This window comes from Lonchura striata, chromosome 15 (assembly GCF_046129695.1).
Source record: "Lonchura striata isolate bLonStr1 chromosome 15, bLonStr1.mat, whole genome shotgun sequence".
In the NCBI taxonomy this organism is placed as follows: Eukaryota; Metazoa; Chordata; class Aves; order Passeriformes; family Estrildidae; genus Lonchura; species Lonchura striata.
The window spans coordinates 2,363,425-2,385,047 of record NC_134617.1 but is presented as its reverse complement, the minus strand read 5'-3'; the positions used below and the strand labels follow the sequence as shown (position 1 = coordinate 2,385,047).

Genomic DNA, 21,623 nt, shown 5'->3' with positions numbered 1-21,623 from the left:
CCATTCCCAGCACTCTGACTACTCTCAACTCAACCAACTGTTGGTCTTGCCCAGGAAAAACCAGGCACATTTAACCCTTTAGCTTAATTTCTTCAGCCATTTGAGTCATTGGCTCAGTGGGACAAGAGTGTTTGATGCTGTTCACCTTTCAGATGTTCAAATTGGAGCACAGACCTCCTTTTCTTTATCTTCTACAGAATTGAGGAGATTCATCAAGGTTCTTGGAATCACTGAGGTTGGAAAAGACCTCCAAGATCATCAACTCCAACCTTTTTCCCATCCCCACCTTGTGACCCAGCCCAGCGCCACATCCAGGTGTTCCCTGGACGCCTCCAGGGATGGGGACATTCCAATGCCTGAAGTTTGGACTAGGTCTTCAGTCACACTCAGTCTGGACTAAAAAAAAAAACATAAAAAAATCAAGCAGATCCTTGACTTCTAGAGTTAAACTCACCCTCCCCTTAATGGCAATGATGGGTTGTGACTGAGGAAAGAAAAAAGCTCTTTTCCCTCACCAGTACTTGACTGTGCTTTTCCTGGGAAGGATGCAGCCCCACCTAAGTGCCAAGCTTGGATTTCCTTCATGGCTGCTCACAGGCCTGTTAGGGTCACACGATAAATCTGGAAGATGAGCAGCTTGGGAGTTTTCTACCCTCCTCAGGGCTGGTCTCCCCAGGAAACCCGTCAGCAGCAGAATAGGACGTGCCTTTAGAGTGTGTTACCTCTTCCATGAGCTTCCTGCAGTGTCTTGGTTTGACTTCCTAACTGGAGTCAGCTCCTGTGCCCAGACACAGCCCCGGCGCTCATCAGAAATGCCCACACGAGTTATGACACAGCTGCCGTCCTCCCCACACAGGTGATGTTTGGGCTTAGGGCTGTGACTCTGATCCTCGAGATGAGGCTGTCATTTCTTGGCTCTCAGCCATCCAGACAAGCCTTCAGCAGCTGAGACTGTAAATGCTATCACAATGGGCTGGTCAAGGAAAAACAGCTTTGAAGTTGGGCAAGAGCGGCCAAACCGAGATTTCGAGTAACGCCAGGCACTGAGGCTGCTGCACTCATGTGAACATGGAAGAAAGTCCAGCAGTGGGCAGGAGCCAGTGAGTGTTTGGGGTCAGTGTGGTGCAGAGCAGAGCTTCTTTTCTCATGCTGCACCACGAGCTCAACAAACCACACCAACCTCTTGCTTGAAATGCAGCCACCAAAGGAAGCTCTGGGTGCTGAGAGTGGGACCGGGAATCCCGTGGGCATCTCTGCCCTGGAGGAGCTGTCCCTGCACACACCCCACACACAAAAACTCGGTGGAACAGGGCTCTGAGGGAAGCAGGAGTGCTCAGCAGGGAATCTGCCACATCTCTGATGTAAAACACCAGGTAAAGTGCTCACCTTGTCATCAAAAGTGTGCAGCTCTCCCCACCCAGCTTGGCTCTGTCAAGTGCTTTAAGGGAAATAGGACACAAAAGGAGAGAGTGATGCAGTCTCACCAGCACAGCTGGCAGTGACAAAGGAGGAAAGTTCATCCCATGTAACTGCACACCTGTAATCATTCAGGTCCTGGCTGGCATTGGGAAACTTCAATCTGGGTGAGGTATCTGTTGTAGGAGATTCTTAATACTAAAAAACCCCTTGAAGCTTCAATAAAAGTTGATGAGAACTGAACACTTTGCACATAGGACTCTTCCATATATTTCTAAGTATTTGGATCATGGGAAAATAAGGCTCAAAAACCTTCTTGAGACAGTTTTTCCCCTGTTATTTGCTATTACCAGTCAGCACAGAGCTCTCGCAAGTTCCAGACCACACAGAGCTCCCAATTCTTATTCCCAATGATGAGGCTCTGCTGCCTCACTGCCAGTAATACCTGAGTGAAAGGGAACCACAAGAGGCTCACAACAACTTGTACTGGGTTTCTCAGAAGATAAACCAATGAGTAACAAATGGAAAATAAAAGTTCACTCCTGCTTTCGAAGTTGCTGAACTGGGAAGGACTTGAAGTGACTTTCTGAAGTATTTCCGCTGTTCTGGGAGAGCCTTTTCACAAGTGCTGGGGGTGAATGTTCCCAGCAAGAGTCTGATGACTTTTAACTCATCAGAAGGAGGTTGTCCTACTCTTTTGTGTGAGCTTTTGTGTTGGACAGTCCATGACGAATCAGGTTCCTGCAGTCATTTGTCCCAGACTCTTGTATGACATCCTCTCTCGAATTTTACTCCTTTATTGCCTGCAAACACCTCCTCCCCACGCAGCTCCTGCTGGGAAAGGCACTTCAGCATCTCTCTGAGGTTTTACTGAGGAACTTGTCAGCTGAGCATGCTTACAGCACTTCCCAATATTTCTGTGGAAAATGCATCATATTCTTAAGGAAAAAACAAGAAGAGGCCTCAGAGAATGATGCAATTGTGCTGTTCTGAAAGGAATTTCTAGTCAGGAAACTGCCACTACTACAACTGAGTCAAAACTGGGTAAGTATTACTAATTCCTCCTGTAAAGCATTAACTGAAAGAAAAAAAGAAAACCAGGCAAGAGAATGAGGAGAGCAAGAAAAAGCAGTGCTGTACTTGAAGCAGCCTGTCTAGCTTTTCTGTGTTTTTTAAAACAAGAAACCCAAGGAAACTCAGCTCTGTGAAGTGGCTGATAAGGTGACTCCAGATTTCACAAGCAAACACACGGAACTGAAGTCAAAGAAACAGTGAGCAAGCAACTAATCTGAGATGCCATCTCTGAAGTCAACGTGCAACAGGCACAAAAAATGATCTCGAGCTTGATCACACTCCTACCTTCAGTTAAACATTAGTCAAGCTTAACATTATTCCTGAAATTATATTCTTGATCCAAAACAGAGCTGCACAAAAACAATGAGAGTCTCTTGGTTATCAAAATGATCAATCTAAGCAAGGTTTCAGAGGCTTTTAGCTCAGCACTGACATCTCTTGCTATCAGGACTATCATGTGGGCCTGACATAAGTTCCACCCTTCCCAACTATCCAGGAACTGTGCCTCACACTCAGTGAGCTCACTGCCACATCAGCAGAGTGATGGAGAAGGTTTCCTAGAGCCCAAAACAAAGGTAGATGTGCTAAGAGTTACTAAAAGTTTACTTTGAGGCAGGAAGAATACGAGAACAGGGAGAAAAAAATAAAAATCTGATTAACTCGGTGTTAATAAGTACTTACATACGTGTTCAATGAGCAATTTTTAAAAGTAGAAATTATTTCCATTTTTCTCACAGCTGTCACCACCTGGGGCAACTTGTCCTCAGGCAAAAAACTTGTGAATAAGGTTTTCTTCTTTCAACAAAAGAAGAAAAAATTCACACATTAATAAAACTACCTGCATGAGTCAGAGATTCAGTTCTGACATAATAAAAAAAGCAATTATTGATATTAAATTAATAATTCTTATTTTATGCAATCCATTTCTCCATGCTGCTAATTATGCAATCCAGCATGCAGCTAATAAAGGATCAAGCAAGTCTGGAACAGCTTCCTCTATCAAAAATAGTTCAGAACCAAGTTTGCCTATTAATTTTAGTAAATTAAAAAGCTGAATGGATGTCTGAGAATTTGGACTCAACCTAAAGGAATCCCAAAGCTATTAGGCAATTAAATGACCTAGTGAAATTACAGGAATATTTCTCTCAGATAACAGTAAAGCTGTAAAGATTCACATCCACACAAACAGGGGAAAACATGACTTTTACTTACATTTCAGTGGCTATGAATCCGGTGAGCTCAGACAGGAAGAGAAACAATATGAAGAGACAGCAGCAGACAGAGACTGGAACAGAGGCAAGGAGAGGGAAAGGTTAGTTTTGTATGTCTAACAAAGACAAAAACTGTTTGCAACAGCCATATCCCTGCCCCTATTGATATGCCACCCATGCACAATTGAGAATTAACAATTTTTAGAGTCCATGACACAGAGGAGCCCACCAGAGCAGTGACTTCAATGCTACGCCAATATCCAAACATCCTGAGGAACCATTAAAAGTTATAGAAGTTTATGAATGCATAAATACCAAACTTGTGTCTTTCCCACTGAGCAAACACTACAAGATTCTTCACACAAGAAAAAAAAATAAAAGCCCTCAAATTCACATAAAATCCTGACCACTGCTTCCCCACCCTTGGAACTTACCAAAGGCATGTCTTAATTCTGCTTACAGGCAAGATTATCTAGAAAAGCCTCATCTTAATTTCTTTGCCTCTTGCAGTGAAAATATAAGCATCCCTTGGCTTAATAATTAATGACCCATAACAGGGATATCTTCCACTTTTGGACCACTTTTTCTGTCATGATTTCCATCTCCCCCCAGCTCCTGCATTCTCCATTTTCAGCACACAATGCTGGTCTGCCATTGTCAAGAAGTGGGAGCTCTTCTTGACACGGCTGCTTGACAACACCACTTCTTTGGAGCCTTGGCCCCCAATTTTATCACTATTTAAACCTCCAGAAGGCAAAAAGAACCAGCACCTCCTTGCTCTGAAAGCACACAGTGCCCTTACATGGTGTTTTGGGGATGAGGAGATGCTTTGGCACCTCAGAGCTCGGACAGCAGAGTGGCAATACTGGAATTGTGCAGCCAGTGACTTCTCTCATTTCTCCATTTGCTGACAAACTGACTCTGCAGCGAGGGAAAATCCCCACTGAAGGAATTGTGAGGTACCCAGACAACAATTCCTAGGAATTCCAACCTGGAATGGCATGGAGGGAACCCAAAGCAACTGGAAATGTTACTGTTTGTTCTCCCATCAGGAAATTATTCCAACTGGAATGTTACTGCTTGTTCTCCATCAGGAAATTATTCCAACTGGAATGCTACTGCTTGTTCTCCATCAGGAAATTATTCCAACTGGAATGCTACTGTTTGCTCTTCACCAGGAAATTATTTCAACCCCTGAGCAGGGACATTGAGGCAGCAGTGACAGTCACCCACACAGGAGGGGCTGGAAGGAAGCATGGCTGTAAATCCTATGGATCAGGGATGACTGGAGCAGGCAAGGATGTGCCAGCTCAAGGGGACAGGGCTGCAGTGTGCCTCTGTGTTAAACACAATACCCAAATTCACCATGAATCACTCACAGAAAGGCAAAGCAGGAACTGACAGGCTCTTCCAGGGCTGTGACAGCCAGAGCACAATCCCAGCACAACCCCCCCAACCCCAGCACAGCTCTCTGTGAAATGACCACTTCACCACAGCCATTCATTAGGGTTGAGAAATACATTTAAAAAAAAGCCATGTTCCTCAACTTTACTCCACATGACCTGTACAGCCTGACTGCCCATTCCTTTGGGAAGCTCAAGTAACAACAGGCTGGGAACAATTTTATCACTCCCTTGGTAAAGAATGGGACAGGCAAGGGAAGGAAAGAGGTGCTGAGGGCAAGTACTGAGACAGAGCCTTGAGTGACCTAAAGCCTTGTGCCCTTCTTCCAGCTCTGAGGAAAGAGAAATGCGTTGCTTCCCCTTCCTCATCAGACTAATTTCAACTGGGGATTCATTTATTGACCTACTCTACAGAGCAAGGAATCCCCTGTACAGAGATGCCAAAAACAAAGATGCCAAAAAATCAACTAGTTAGATTGAGGAAAGAGAGGAAAAAAGCCCTGAAGACCAGTAGGAAAACAGGAAGCAAGAAGGGATATTAAGTCCTGTAGAGAAACCTCAGATGGATACACAGCTGTTCCCAGGTCTTGGCTGTCAGGACACAGAAGGTCACCAGGGCTGTGCCCCAGCTGAGCCCCTGGCATGGGGCACCAGGAGAAAGCTCTGCTCAAAGCACAGCAGCAAATTCTTGTGAGAACATCCACACCTACATAAGAGCCCAAAAAAAGAAACCAGGCAGCACATGAGCAGATCCAGTGTTTGTAGTGCTGATCATTGACAGAGAGACACGAGATCTCTGATCTCTGGCAGTTGCAGGGGAGAGTGTTTGACAGATAAAACCCTTTTTTCTTTAATTGCTTCCCATATTCCTTGCTGCTTGTTATAATCCCATAAAGGCTTTCCACAGCACCAGCCAGACCTCTCTGCTCTCAAGCACTTCTAGGAAAGCTACTACTAACTCTCTTAACTAAATTCTCTCCCAGAGCTTCCTCTCTCCTCCAATTTTTCAGCTTCCTTCTCTGCCACTTATATAATCAAAATACCTTCTTTTCCAGTACTTGCTCCCTCAAGTCCATCTTCAGTTCAGCTCTTGCATTGAAGGTTCGTGACAATACTTACCAACACAGCACAGTGAAATTCCACTAACCTATATCTAAAAAACCCTGCAAGAATGCCCTGAAGTGCCTGGCAGGGACTGACTTTCAAAGCTCCTCAATGCTTTGCCCAGTCTTCAAACCACAGAGTGAGTTTTGAAGCTGTAAAAGAGATTAATGAGGGTGGACATGAGAGGGGGATATAAAATCATGAGCAGCCTGAAGGAGGTGAGTGGGGAACAACCACTCACTGTCTCTTCCAGTGTGGGAACTACACGGAAAGGGGAGGTAAAAAACAAGGGGAGGTTTTCCTTTACACAACTGAATTCTGAGGATTCTTGACTACAGATGCTGAGGTTGCTTAAGAAATAAAACCTGTTCGATTACAAAAAGGAATCGTGCATGCCCTGAGGAAGAAATCCATTGAGGGATACTAAGTACAAGGAACCAACTCCAGCTTAGGAAGCTCAGGAGCCAACTGAGCAAAGCCTGGGGAAGTGTTTAACCTGCCCCTCCTGCTCCTTCTCAGGCATCTGCTGCCAGACACTCTGGGAAAGAGGACACTGGAGCGTTAAACTCTTCCTATACACAACATTTCCAGGGCAGGGGGAGTTTTTGGCATGAGACTGATGTGACAGCATTATCAGTTACTCTCTCCAGAGGCAGCATTTCCTCAGTGCAGAACAGGAGCTCCTCTCTCAGCCTGGAGCTGCAGGCACAGATGATGTTCCCAGCACAGGAATTTATGCATGGAGTGCTTCAGCTGCTTCTTTCACAGTGAAGGCTTTTACCTGCTTCCATGCAAATGTGCAGTCCTACCACCCACATTTGACAAGTGTATTATATTTGGAAAAGTAGATTAAAGGCTAGGATGAGACAGAATCAAACAATTCATGCATAAAGCTTCGTTAACTGCAAGAGCACGGTGACATTCCCACAGAGCTCCAACAACATCTGAGACAGGTTTTTTAAAGCTCTAATATGATAACATGATCAATATATCAAAGGTTGCTGGTGTAGATACACTGCTAATCTGCAATCCCAAAAGGATGGGAGACTCTGCCAAGGTTTTTGTTTCTGCACTAACCTTTTTGTGCTTATCCCTTCCACTACAAACTCTGTCTGCGTACATTCCTGGCTCTGCCTCCCTACCCCACGAGAAATGAGAGAAAGGCAAAGTGTTTAACACATCACACAGACTGAGAACATGGAGCCATGCCTATATTAAGGCATAAAATTAATAGTATTTATCATTCACTGGAGCAAACTGCTAAGAAGCACAAGGAACGGGTCCCGTTACAGGCGCCATGTGAATCATAACTTCGATATTTCCTGATGTGTATTTAAAACTCCAGCCCCCAAACAGCACAGAGTATTTCTGGATAACGTTTCCATGTGTGCATACAACATGTGCATGCAAACTATGCATCCACACTGATGGCTGGAGAGCAGGATGGTGACAGCAGCTGCCTGGGCTGCAGGCTCCTCTCCAGAGCCCCACTGCTCCTGTCCAGCCAGATGCCAACTGTCAGCCAGCCAGGAGTGCTGCTGCTGCTGCCTCTGTACCCAAACATGGCCAGGCTGTCACCACGCCTGTCACAGTGGCACCACAGACATGCTACACACAGTGGAAGGACCTGCAAAAGCTGCTGGAAGAGGGACAACAGCACGACAGGGATGCTGCCTGAAAAAGGGAATTTTATTGAGGAAAAGCAATGAGTAACTTCTACACCACAGCAGTGGCTGTGCTGCTCTGGACAAACCTTACCCTTAGTAAATTCTTGGTTTGTTCATTCCTAAAAAAATAGTTTGTAGTTGAGTGGCTGCCACACAGATCTGAAGTATCTCGTATGCAGCGTTCACTGCATACAAATTTTGGAATTAAAAATCTATACCTAATAAAGCCTCAAAAACTCCAGTTGGCTTCTGAGCTTGTTCATGTTTGAGATCACCTGCTCTTCTCCCTCAAAATCCCCCAACATTTACTCTCCCTTAGCTGCTTCTTCCCTAAAAGCCTTGGCCCCTTCAGCCCTGGAAGTCAGGAGCAGAGCTGCTCTTTTCTACCTCTTTTCTTCTTTAATCTGATCTGTGCCTTCTTCCCAAATAATCAATTTTTTTTTTTTTTAATAGACATGGATACAATCCAAAAGCCACTGCTGAAACCCTGTAGAAACCTCTTCAAGAAAGCCTTCAGCACCAGAAGTGATACTGAACTAAGGTTTCAGCAGAAATCATATGGGAAAGGCCTAAATTAATAGTTGGATATCATGGACTATTTTATATCTGCTCTGTAAAACTTGGAGGACTTAAAGAAAGCCCAAATAAAGTTGCAATCACAGTAATTCCACATGACTACTAAAGCCTAAAAGCTTTTTTGAGAGTCAGAACCTTCCCCTGCACTCAAGCCCCCAGTGTTAACAAAGGCTGACTTCCCTAAAGCAATTTTTCACCAGGTCATGCAATCTTCCCAGGCTTCCAACTGGCCTGGCAATGGGCTGGTCTCATCCATGGCCTCCTACAACACCTAAGATTAGTGGCTTTCAAATTACAAGCCACAGGCTTGGTCAGACAGAAAAAAGCCCATTAGAAAAGCTGCTCACAAGATCCTCACAGGCAGAGCCACCAGTTTGTTTGCTGCCTGTGTGGTTCAGAAGCTTCTATCAGGCTGCCTAAAACATTGAGAAAAAGAAGGAGAACCAGTTAGAGAAGAAAATCAAAGCCTGAGAAGCTGTAAATAACAGTAGAGAGAAATAAGTCAGCTAATAATTGTAAGGAAGAGTCACAACCTTGAAGCCTTCCCACAACAGACTTATCACTTGAGCTGTTTACTGCAGATCTGAAAGCCTAAACTCCATGGCCTTTGATGGTTTCTTTTTTTTGCTTCTAAAATACTCTTTTGCAGGTGATTCATAACAAGACAAATTCTCAAAGGGAGCCCAGTGGCAGTGTGGGAACTCTCAGTTTCCAAAACAGAAGAGAAAGCAGGATCACTCACAAGTTCAAAGTGTTCTTTCAAAACACTAAATCTCATCTGCCCCTGAATTCCCAAACAGTTTGAGTCAAGCTCTTTGTTCACAACTTCAACAAACCTAAATGGGAGTTAGGATACAAGTAATTCAGTGGCCAGGAGAACTCAGGGGACAAGGACTCAGAGTAAATATTTAGGGAAATGTGTTATCTTCACAGAAGCACAGGGTAGCTGAAGCTGGCAGGGACCTCTCTGGAGCCCATCCTGTCCAACTCCCCTGCTCTGAGCAGGTTACTCAGGCCCAGCTCTGGTTTTTTGGAGCATCCCCAAGGATAGAGACTCCACAGCAGCCTGGACAACCTGTTCTTCGACCATGCTCACAGGCAGGAGTTTCTCCAGCTCACAGAGGGCTTTCCTTTGTGTCCTGATTCACTGGCACTGACTCAGTCCTGCGTGCTGTCACCAAGGGATGTGACATCACTCACGTCAGCAGTGACACACAAGACTACTGACCCACCTACCAGCATGGCTGAGTGGGGCACAGCTCCCTGATCAAAGGAAGTGCCTGCTCCAAGGGCCAGGAGAGCTGCATGAGCAGGGTAATGACAGGCCGGGCAGGACCAGCCTGATCAATGTTTACCAAGCCCTCTGCCCGGCCAGCTCGCTGCACATAATTGTGTGAAATCCATTACTCAGCCTCCCTCAGGAGCAGGAAGGAAGGAAAAGGGGCCCAAGGCAAGAGATCTGTATCAGCCAAAGTCTGTGTATTGATACACGGCAGTGAGAGTGGATCCCTATCAGTGGATGGAGCTGGAGGCTCTTCAGGGCCCCTTCCAACCCAAACCATGCCACAATTCTGAATTCACACCACCTATTCCACTGTTTGGTGGGCAGAACAATCTGCCTCAGCAACAAAGGACACCCTTTCCAAGGCTTAACATCCCTTTAAAAGAATTCCCTGCAGACAGAGAGGCCAAACAATCTTTAATTTTAGACCAGGGCTATGCAAGGACATCAAAAAGAAAGTTACTTACTAATGGCCCCTGTGTAGGTTGGCTGTGTAAGGTCTTTTGGCACCTTCCTGTAGATGTCAAACCTGAAAGAGGAAAAGCACCAGCCATAAAACAGGTGGAACATTTCAATACATTTCAAGCCCCCACAGGGATGAACGATGCTGAAGTTTTTTCCATCCAGCTTTCCAACAACATTTTTTCAGTAGCAGGAGGATATAGGAAGGAAAACAAAACAAAACAAAAAAAACCCTTTTCTTTTGTACAATTATGTAACTGTGCTCTGTCTTGGCTCCCATTTCCAAAGCATTTCCCTCCCTCTCCCTGCTGTGGATCTGTGCAATCTGAACTGCAAGAGCAGCCAGGCAAGAAGTCATGCTGGACAAGTTTATAGACCACTCTAAAAAGAAAAGGATACTCTTCAGACTCCTGAATAAAAACCCCAGTAAAACACAATCTGTACTGCCCCTTTTCATGTGTATCCTGCAAAGCCAAAAATAGACGCCCCCTAAGTCAGAAATCCAGGTGTCGAGATAAAAAAAAAATCCCTAGGACATTGGATAACACAACAGAAATTAACCCAACAGGTTTGTTCCTCCCCCAGCTAAGCCCAGTTTAATATTAGCCCGTTGTTTTGATTCAGTCATAGTTTTTAATATCCATAAGGCTCAGCTTTGCTATTTTAAACTGCCCATGGTTAAACTCTCCCTGCCCTCATGTGTTAGCTGTGTTATTTCCTACCACCTTGTGTTCCTGCACGCCCAACCGCAATGCAGCTCTGACATCAGCTTTTCCATCACTCAATAAAAATTAATTAATGCATTAAAAACACCCACCCACCCTAAAGAAGGAAGTGATCGGTTCCCCCTAAAAATAGACTTTTTTGGATATGCCACAAGTGGGTGAGAGCTGATGCTTTTTCCAGCCCTGGAGAGGGCTTCCAAATTCCCAGTCTACACTGCACCAAGATGAAACACCCCTGTGTTTATTCAGTAGCTCCTACTACATCAAATATTTTGCTGCGAGTTTAAAAACTAGATAACTGTTCTTTTCTCTAGTCTTCAACTGCTGAGATAACTCAGAGGAACTGCATGAACAAAGCATTTGCCTTGCAGGAGATCAGAAGGATGCTGTGCTTCAGTCAGGAGTTGAAGCTGGAGGAAGGCAGGGAAGAGAAGGAATGGAGTGCAGGCAGGAAGATATTTGAGCTGCCCAGCTGGATCCTGAATAAGCTGTGCCATCCCTTAACACCCCAACAACCCTCTGTGGGACACCTGACAGCACTGCTGCACAGGAGCTGTGTTTTCATCCCCCTTCTCCCTGCTGCCTCCTAACCACACCAGCAATATTCCCCAGCCAAACAATCCATGTATGGTTTTCCAGCTGCCCCGAGAACATCTGGAAAGTGCTGTTTGCATTCTTTCCACATCCACCGAAGCATCAGGATGGTGAAAGAACCCAAAGTAGCTGATGACATCATGGTCTCACAGGCAGAGGAAGCTGTTGCTCTCGCAGCCCATTAAATGCTGAAAGCTGGCGTCGTCTGGCCAAAGTCACAATAATAGATCAACAAGGCTAAAAAAGCTGAGAGAGAAACAGAGGGAGACAGAGCACGTGAACACCAGGAGCTGCTGAGTGTGAGCCAACACTCAGAAATAGGAAACAGCTCCAGGCTGGATTCAGTAAAAACAGCAGTGTGTGGATACTATAAAAGGAAGTTTGTTCTCACCATCAGGAATATTTACTAGTATTGAAATGATGGCCCATCACAGCTTTAAAAGAAAAAAAAAAAAAAATCAGCTTTTTAAACAACTCACTGGAAAGCTGATGTCGTATGAGGCAGAGTTCTCTCCTCTGAGATTGTAATTTCATCACGTAAGTAACACCCAACACCACAAATGAACTTTTCCATAGCCTATGTAAGCTTGGATTAGGCAGAGACACTACAAAAAGTGCTCGATTAAAGTTTTAGGGATGAAAGCAGAAGCCTGAAGGATGACATCCAGGACCTGACCCAAGCAGAAGGGAAGGGAAGGAGGGAAGGTGTATTAAAGCTTGCACAAGGATGCTGGAATGATCACAACAATCAAAAAAGACAAGTTTGGGGTAAGAGGCAAACACTGCTAGTTAGATTTTGCTCACTGATGTGTGATACCAGCAAATCCAAATGATCACCAGCCCAAACGAAATAGGACTGGCTATGTGCAAGTCCCCTGGCAGAACAATAAATTGCTTGGGAAAGACACGTGCTGAGCTAGGAGGGTTCATAATCTGGCACAGGAACAAGAGTCCTCAGGGCTCTGGGCAACCTCTCACCTGATACTGGCCACAATTCCCTCAGTCTGATCCCTATTAGTGAAAACAGCAGTGGAAGGGAAAGGGGGAAATCCAAATGGCATCAAAGTTTGAGGAGAATGATGGGAGATGGTATGGTCAGGACAAAGAGCCACCTTCTTCATTTCATTTTAACTCCAAGTTAGAAGAAGATATGAAATGTAAAGGAGTCAGTGACAGCTTGAAAAGTATGTTTGGGAGACACCAGAGAGATCAAATGCTAGCAATGAGGACAGCAGCTCAAAGAAGGCTTCGTTAATTATATATAATAATAAAAATAAGTAAATCAAGCGAACTTCTCAAACAAGCCTGTGAAGTTGATAAGAGTTATTGTAACAGGAGACCCAATGCCCCAAGAAATGAGAGATTTGTGGCAGTTCCTATCAGACCTAGAGTTATTGTAACAGGAAAACCCAAAGCCCCAAGAAATGAGAGATTTGTGGTAGCTCCTATCAGACCTAAGGGTTAAAAATCTGCCTCCACTAGAAAAACCTTTCTCCTTTTACCACTGGCTCTTTGCCTACCTCCCAGAACTGAAAGCAGACCCAGGAGAGCACTTACACTGTCCTGGGAAGAGAAAAGCATGAGGATTAGACACCAGAATGATTTGTAATGCAGGAGGGAGGAGGCAGTGGAGCTGTGCGCATGGCAGAGGGGAACAGGTTTTACCTGCCCTGGGGTCAGAGTTCCTGCAAGCACCTGCAGTAAAAATTCCAAGAAGCCTCCAGGTTCCTGAGGCATTGGTCACTCGAGGAGTATTTGTAGCCTGGGAACAGACAGGAACCTTGTGCTGTTGCAAGAGCTGCTGTACCCAAAGCAGTGGAAGGTGCTGGCAATGCTGCAGGGAGCCTGGATGAGCAGAGGGGCTGCAGCTGCCAGCCCACAGGGCACACACACCCCCTGTGCCACCCTGAGCAGCCACTGCCACAGTCTGGGAGTCATCTTTCGTGACCTGGAGGAACCAGGGTGTAGATTTACAACTGCTCAGTGCACTCCCTTAACCTGCAGCTCGTCCTGCTTTAGCAAGGGAGACATCACTTCACACTCCCACAGCAGGCACATGTGCATTTTCCACTTCATGTTGTTTATATTTAGCTTTTGGCAAGTTTCTTCCTGCCCTCAGAAAGGCGAGACTTGTAAGGCGAAGTTGTATCTTAGAGGTGATCAATTAACATCGTTTTAGAGTGGAAACAACAAACTTGCTGCTAGGAAAGTTCTTCCTCCAGGTCATGTGTGTTCTCATAAAGAGAAGGCTGGACCTTGCAATTCCAGAATATGAGGCTAAAGATAGAATTAGGTTGTCATCAGTACAACAGTGGAATTTCCTGACACATCCATAGTGTCTTTTCTTTCAATGGAGAGCAGGGCTGCAAACAAAGAAATAAAAAAAGCCCGTTTGGAAATGTCAGAGGTTTGCAGGAACCAACATCCATAACTAACATGAGGGAATGCTACAATACTCTTTTATCAACCCAAGAGTTGAAAGGACACAGCAAAAAAAAACCTTCTCACCTTCCTGGTGGGAATGCTAACAAACTGGTAAAGCAGCACCACAGAGATGAGCAGGGTGATTCCTAAATTCACAAATCTCTGTGTGATTAAGGCAGGTCTGGGGCAGAACTCCACTCTCTGGTGGCCAGCAGTGCCACAGTCCTCTTGAAAGGAGTGAGGCGAGATCCAGGTGGTGACCTCAAAGGAGCCAAACAAAAGGGTGGCACAGTTCAAGTGCCAGCAAGTGTCAGAAGGATTTCAAAAGCTGTACCTACACTAATATGGGCTGCTGCTACTCAGATTTTTCTTCAGGCAGAAGTAGATCATGGAATCACACAATGGTTTGGGCTGGAAAGGAGCTTACAGAGCATCTCATTCCAAACCCTGCTATGGACAGGGACACTTCCCACTATCCCAACCTGGCCTTGGGCACTTCCAGGGGTCCAGGGGCAGCCAAAAAAGATTTCCATGAGCAGGTGAAAGAGTTGTGCTGGCCCTTAAAGGAGCTTATCATGGAATAGTTTGGGTTGGAAGGAAGCTTAAAGATCATCCAGTGCCACCCCTGCCATGGCAGGGACACCTTCCACTGTCCCAGGCTGCTCCCAGCCCTGTCCAGCCTGGCCTTGGGCACTGCCAGGGATCCAGGGGCAGCCACAGCTGCTCTGGGCACCTGTGCCAGGGCTGCCCACCCTCCCAGGGAAGAATAATATCCATTCTAACCCTACTATCTGTCAATTTAAAGCCATTGCCCCCTGTCCTGTCACTCCAGATCCTTGTAAAACTCTCTCTCCATCTTTCCTGCGAGGCCACAGCTGTGTCACCCCTCCAGGTGAGCAATCCCAGCTCTCCCAGCAGAGCTGCTCCATCCCTCTGATCCCCTGGAGCTCCTCTGGGCTCTGCAGCAGCTCCAGCTCCTCCTGTGCTGGGGCAGGGCTGGGGCAGCTCTGCAGGTGGGTCTCACCTGAGCTGTGCCTGCCAGTCCCAGGTGAGTGGCAGGGAGGGCAGAAGACCCAAACACTGCAGTTTTTTTCTAGAGATGATGCTTCAGCTGCCTCCCCTGAGCAGAGGATGAGCTCACTCCCTCAGCAGGAGCTGCCTGCCAGGGCTTTATGTACACTTGAACAGTTTCAAATTTGGACCCAAAATATTTCAGGAAATGAAGTAATAAATACATTATTTCACTGAAGATGTCCACACCTCCAAACACAAGAATCCTCTCTGACATCTCTGGAATCTGAGAAAAGCTTTTATAACAACTCTGTAAGACGCTGTTACGTTTTTCATGAACAAGAAGCAAAGAATGTGAGGCAATAAAAAAAACCCAACAACTTTTAAGTAGAAATAACTAGACAATGGTAAAATTCAAATGCCCTTTAGCCAAGGGAAACTCTGATACCCAAAACAGTTCATACCAGAGAAGGAAAACACTAATTCTCCTTCAGTTTCCAGCATTTACCCATCCCTCCCTGGCATGAAGACAGGAGGGATGCACTGGCCATGGCACCCAGGGCTGAATTTCTCCCAAAATCAGGGATGCCTGTGTGGAGTCCCTGCAAAGACCCAGCAGAAGCTCTGGAGTGAGCAGCAGTGGAATGTTCTCCTGTACCATTCTGCAAGGTCTGCTGTTGCTGATTTACCTGAGGGGCCAGGGAAAGGCTGTTTTGGAGCTCTTGGAATGTATTTTGGATTCCAGTTAATCAAGCAGAATGGTAACACATTCTCATCTGGCACTTGGTCACAGAACAGAATTTGGGCACTGTAAATCTGCAGCAAAAAGATTAATTTTTGTCCCTTTCCAAAAATTAATGCTCACAGACAGGGCAAAAATGGTTCTGCTCTTCAGACAGATTATGTTTTTCCCCAGGAGAAAAACTACTTAAACATCACTCTTTTTGAAGCATACTGGCTCTATTGTAGGTACCTCAGCACGTCCTGAAAGTTAGAGGCTGTGAGCATTCCCTACAACAAATTACATTTTTGATATCAAAAATAATTAAAAAGAATTTTTAAAAAATCAACCAGTACCATGGCTGACATTCCACTTTTAGCAGGTCAGTGGTGGTGTAAATACACTTCACCCAGCAGAAAGGGTCCACGGCTGTGATTCACCCAGAAGAATGTGGGTGTTGAAACAACACTTGGTTCTCCACCTCCCATGTTCACCAGCTTGGAGAAGTGACATCTATTTTTCAGCAGATACCACATTTGGAGCTGAGGTCACTAATGCCTGGTGACATTACTCACTCCCAGTAACGACTCCAGTGTGGAGTGAACAACTACCTTAATTTTATTACACATCAGGAGCTTTGAGATCTCTTTGAATAAATGAGACAGCCTGGTGCTGCTGAACCAATTTGTTTCACTAACAAAAAATGTGAAGTGACTTGCAGGGACAACACATTTTCCAGCAGAAACAGAATTCACTATGAAGTTAATCAAGCACCTGGCAATTCTACAGCAGAAGTGACTGAACTACACAAAGGGGGAATTATCAAATACAGAGAAAAAAAAGTCAACTTCGAGGGTGTGGAGTGTCCCTTGCTGGGGATATTCCAGAACTGTCTGGATGTAAAAGGTTGGACCAGTGACCCACTGTGGTCCTTTCCAACCTGACCCATCCTGGGACTCTGTGATTATGAAACAAGGGGTTTAGGGTCAGTAGAAATGCCATCCCTGATTGTTTCCTTCTTGGTAAAAAAGCTGACTTTCCTGAGAAACAGATGGACTGCAGGTTGAAAAAGAGAAAGGTAAGGCAACTGTAACACATAGACATGGGGTGGAAATAAAGAGTAATTCACCTTTCCAGGCTGAGATGGCTTCCTGATCAACAAAAACCCTCAACCAAGGGCTCCAGTTGAAAAAAAGAGCACAAAGAAGCAAAGAAACAACAACCCCTCTCTTCAGCCCTTCAGTGGGAGGCTGATTTGGGCAGCACCACGCAGATTTCTGTGGAGATCCCTCTTCTCACACAAAATTTATGTATCTGCAGTACAATTAATTCACTCCCAAGGCAGGAACAAGTCTGTCTTCGAAAATATGACTGTCACACCAAAACCACTCTCCTTTTTTTGCTCTAACCTCGCACAGCAGCTAACACTGCGTTTCTAGGCAATTTTCTCTGCTCTCTAAAGTGAAAGAAGACTAAGTTGGCATTGGAGAAGCGTTTTCATGCCACTGCCCAGGGAATACAAGTGGGTTAAAGCAGTTTCCAAACCTTGTTTACCCTTCTGCTTGTTTGCTGGTGGTGCCCCTCCCCATTGATCAGCAAGGAGCTGCAAGCTGGAGATAAACCCCAGTGAAATATTGCTGCAGGTTTCTCCCATCTGTCAAGTCCTCCTTGCAAAGGGGATCAGAGCACAGCTGCAAACCTCAAATCTCAAGAAGCCAAGAAGGCATGAGGTCACTATTTCTCCACACACACCAGTTCCTGACTAAACACAGAGCTCGCCTGTTCTTTACAAAGTCCACTCATGACATACTCACCAGTAAACCCAATTACAACGTGGAAGAGAGAATTTCTACTGTTACAGGCTGTACTTGTCATGTTCAAGAAATGACACACCGGCAGCCCATGCAGACATTAAGTTTTAAAAAACTCAGTCTTTAAGAAAAAAAAAAAAAAAAGGTGTTTTTTGTCAAAAGAAGATAAAGTACTCTATTTGTTACACCGGTTTTCTTCTTCAGGTGGGCAGAAAAACTGCTATACTGTGCAATTCTGGGAACGTTAATACAAAACAACAATCCCAGATTGCTTTTGGTGAAGAAAAAAAAAAAAAAAAAAAAACCAGCAAAAAAACTAGAGCACTGTGGAAGATACAGAAAGAGCAAGGGGCAGCTGCCAAACACAGCTCTGGACACTCAGGCCTATGCCAGCACCCATTTCATTTTTGATAAGAGTAATTTTGAGGCATGTCTGTCTGATAACAGGCTTGAAAACATCCACTGCCTTTTCTTTGAGAGCATCTCGCACTTAGACATTCTAAACAAATTCATTTTTAGGCCACTTCCCTCAGAATTACACAAGCCTCTCTAATGACTTCATGCAGATATCAGCGAATCCAGCCAACTACAGTTTCTATTTAAGTGCCTTTAAAGAGACGAATCATCCTCAACTCTGAGGATTAGTTTCCCCTGGAGACAAGGGCACAACCTTGGGATTTGTCACTCGACACGCTTCTGCTCTTCCTCTTACCATTTCCTAGCTGCCTCCTTGAACCTTTTTGTTGTTTTACTGAGCAGAGATGGTTGGTTCCATCCCCTTTATTTGGTTCCCCACAGGACCTACAAGAGCTGGTGCAGAGACAACCAGCTCTTCCCACAAGATTTGTATAACTGGGTCTATTTGGAAGTTTCATTTCACGACAGAAGAGCTGTAAGTGGCAATTCAGGAAACCAAGGCAGGTGTGAAGCAAGGAGAGAATGAGAAACCTCAGCCCCACTTGAGGAAACATGTCTGAGTGCACATGAAATGAGCTGCAACAATGGTTCTGAAGAGTCTCACCCATCCCACCACACAGCTTTGTTTCCTCATAGTCCTCCTGCTCACACCTCTGGAAGACCCTTTCCTAGAGACAGCAGAAGAGTTTATGGACTATGATTCATTCAGTAGCTGCTACTATTAGCAGAGACACCAATTACAGCTGAAAATCCACTTTGCATAAAACACTTCATCATTTTTAAGGAGGACATGGGAGGCAGAGAGAAACTCAGTCATGGTAAATATAACTTGGATAAAGTCCATCTGACATTCAAAGATGACTGTGCACAAACACACTCCATTTTCTCTCTCCAGGAACACTTCAGAGGAGGTTGGTGTTACAAAGGGGAGATCAGAGTTTAACCACGCTGTCTCAGCAGCTTCCCTTCTCCCCCAAATCAATGCAGCTTGGAGGCAGAAGGGGAGGAATAAAAACAGGCCATGTTGGTTATTTTCCATGTGAATTCATGGTATCAAAAGGAAGCTCTGCCTGCTGTCAGAGAAGGATCATTCAGGCTGGAGACACAAATGGAAACGCCCTGCCTTTAATCCCCAGTGGTATTTCTAGAGAAACCTTCCCACCAGAGGCATGCTGCTGAGTGACAGGGAGCATTTCTGTGTGCTCTGCTGACTTCTCAGGCAGCTTCTCTGCACATCTCACCAAAGCCTGAGGATTAGAAGTGCCCAAGAGAAAACCTGGCTCCCTCCAGCTCGGGCACGGTGGGATCTGTGATCAGCCCCTGGAACACCCAGGGATGGCACTCCCCATCCTCTCCCCAGCATCCAGCACGTAAATACGAAGTAAAGCAGATCCTCAGGCTGTAGCTTCTGGATCGGGAATGGAGACTTGGAGATCATGGCACCAGTGGAGGCTGCGGAGCTGGGCAAGGGCCTGGAGCATCTCCGTGCCCAGGGAAGGCTGAAGGAGCTGGGGCTGCTCAGGCTGGAGAGGAGCCCCAGTGAGAGGGGCCTCAGCCCTGGGTGTCCCAGGGTGTCCCAGGGTGTCCCTGTGTCCCCCCGTGTCCCCCAGTCCGTCCCTGTGTGCAGGAGGGCAGAGCAGCCCCAGCTCTGCCCCGGTGCCCAGCGATGGCCCCAGAGCCCCGGGCAGGGCTGAGCCCAGCAATTCCCTGCCCAGCAGGCAGAACTCCTGCCCTGGGCAGTGCCAGCCCTGAGCAGAGCCCAGAGGGGCTGTGGGGTCCCATTCCAGAGCAGCCTGGGCACACGCTGTGCCCTGTGCCCGGGGATGGCCCTGCTGGAGCAGGGAGGTGGCACCAGGGACCCTCCTGTGAAACTGCTGCCCCCAGACTCGGATCTCTTGCAGGTACATTATTCTCTCTCAGGATTTTCCATAGTGGTGCACAGAGAGAAAACAATTTATATTTTTGCTCCTTGTTTTCCCATGTAGAATGTGTTTGGAGAATTGTTTACCTGGGCTGATTGCTTGATTAAATTCTGGTGAGGATTGTTTCAGCCTGATGGCCAATCCAACCCACCTGGGGCTGGACTCTCAGAGAGGGTCATGAGTTGTGAGTTAGATATGGTAGTTAGAAAAAGTAGGTTTGTAGTTTTAGTAACTTCCTTTATATAGTATATTAATGTATTATAGTATAGTTATAATAAAGAAATCATTCAGCCTTCTAGAGTCAGGCATCAGCATTTCTCCCCACCGGGTTCATCTGCATTTACAACAACAGACCAAAAAAAAAACCAAAGTAGTCTGGGCTAGAAAAAAACAAGAGAAACTAAGATGGCATAGAGAATACTCCAGGGTTACTGAAAAAAAAAAAAACCAAACTAAATACAAATCCAATAACTTAGTTAAGAGCTCCTAAGCTGTTTAACAGGCAGCAACTGTTCTTCAGTTTCCTTGGGTCACTACCCCCAAACAATAACTTTGGGACAATTCAGCCCTGCTCTGTCAACGGAGCTGCTGGGCACCAGGAGCCCAAGCACACCAGCTGAGGAGCACAAGCCATCAGGTGCCTTTGAAGCTCTTCAGAGGCCATCCCACTCTAAATAAAACCAAGCAGGCTTAGACACATCTCACTCCACCAAAGGCAGGCAGGAGCTTCTATCAGAACACCCTTTTCTGGCTCCATTCCCTCCTACAAAGCACATCAGATGCTCGTGGTAAGATCTTGAAAAGCAAAGCTGTTACTTCTGTAAAATGGATAAATCTAAAGCCACCAATTTAGCTTTCAACGTGACAGCTCAAGCTGAGGGGAAATACAGAGGTAGAACAAACAGCACAGCTGTGTCAGGTTTGCACACAAGGCACTCTTTTGATTAGCAAAATACCATTTACTTAAAAAATAACATCCCAGACGCCTGTCTGAAGTAGCTGGGGGGAGTTTTACTGCTCACAGTTGTTGAAACCATCCCTAGAACTCCTGTGCCCAGGACCAGAGATAAAAAGATTAATGTCTTTACTTCTTAAATTGGTCTTATTCAGCAGTGTAACAGCTGAGGTGTCCAGAGATGGCCTGAAAGATCAGTTACCCCATTCTTAAGGACACAATATGTGAAATAAAAGAGGAAAGATGGCCCTGGAGAACAGCTGGGATCTGAGACACAGAGAAGGCACGAGCAGGACACAGCTTTCCTCTGCTCAGTGACCCTGACAGGGGCTGGGCATCACCAGACTGGGGAGGAGAGGGATAAAAAGAAGGCTGGGCAAGGGACACAGACAGCTTAGCAATGCCCTGGGCTGGATTCTATTCCCCAGGTGCTTGAGAGCTGTTACAGCAAAAAAAAAAGTCAGACCTGGTCAAACCAACATTTTGGAGCAAGTCTGTGAACAAGGAAAGGATGGGCTTTAATTGGGGAAGCATCAAGAAAAGCCTGTCCTTTTAAAGCAAAGCCTCTCTCACTTGACACTGAAAAAGTGGTGAGTTACAACACCCTCTGCATTTTCAGTTCCTGTGCTCCTTGCTGTACCTGTGCTAGGCAAAAATCTCCAATTCTGCTTCACAAACCTAGCAAAGAAAGAAGAATTTCTACACATAGTAAATTCATTCTAAAATAGGTACAGCAGTAGAGCTGCCTTATTCTTACATCTTAATCTACATGTGTATAGAAAGCATTAATTTTTCTATTTTCATTGAGAAATAGTTCAAGATTTAATTCTGAAATCTTTCTTTAGCTG

The 21,623-nt window shown here is 45.6% G+C and overlaps 1 protein-coding gene across 1 annotated transcript in view; it reads right to left on the bottom strand.

Moving 5' to 3' along the window:
• The window catches only part of ERGIC1 (endoplasmic reticulum-golgi intermediate compartment 1), a 57,569-nt gene that overhangs the window by 25,968 nt on the left and 9,978 nt on the right, over window positions 1-21,623 (bottom strand). Inside the window, exons 2-3 of the mRNA XM_021532126.2 lie at window positions 10,201-10,262; window positions 3,703-3,775 (exon numbers count right to left, since the gene is read on the bottom strand). Of these exons, the coding sequence (XP_021387801.1) occupies window positions 3,703-3,775; window positions 10,201-10,262 (135 nt within the window). The remainder of the gene's footprint in view (window positions 1-3,702; window positions 3,776-10,200; window positions 10,263-21,623) is intronic.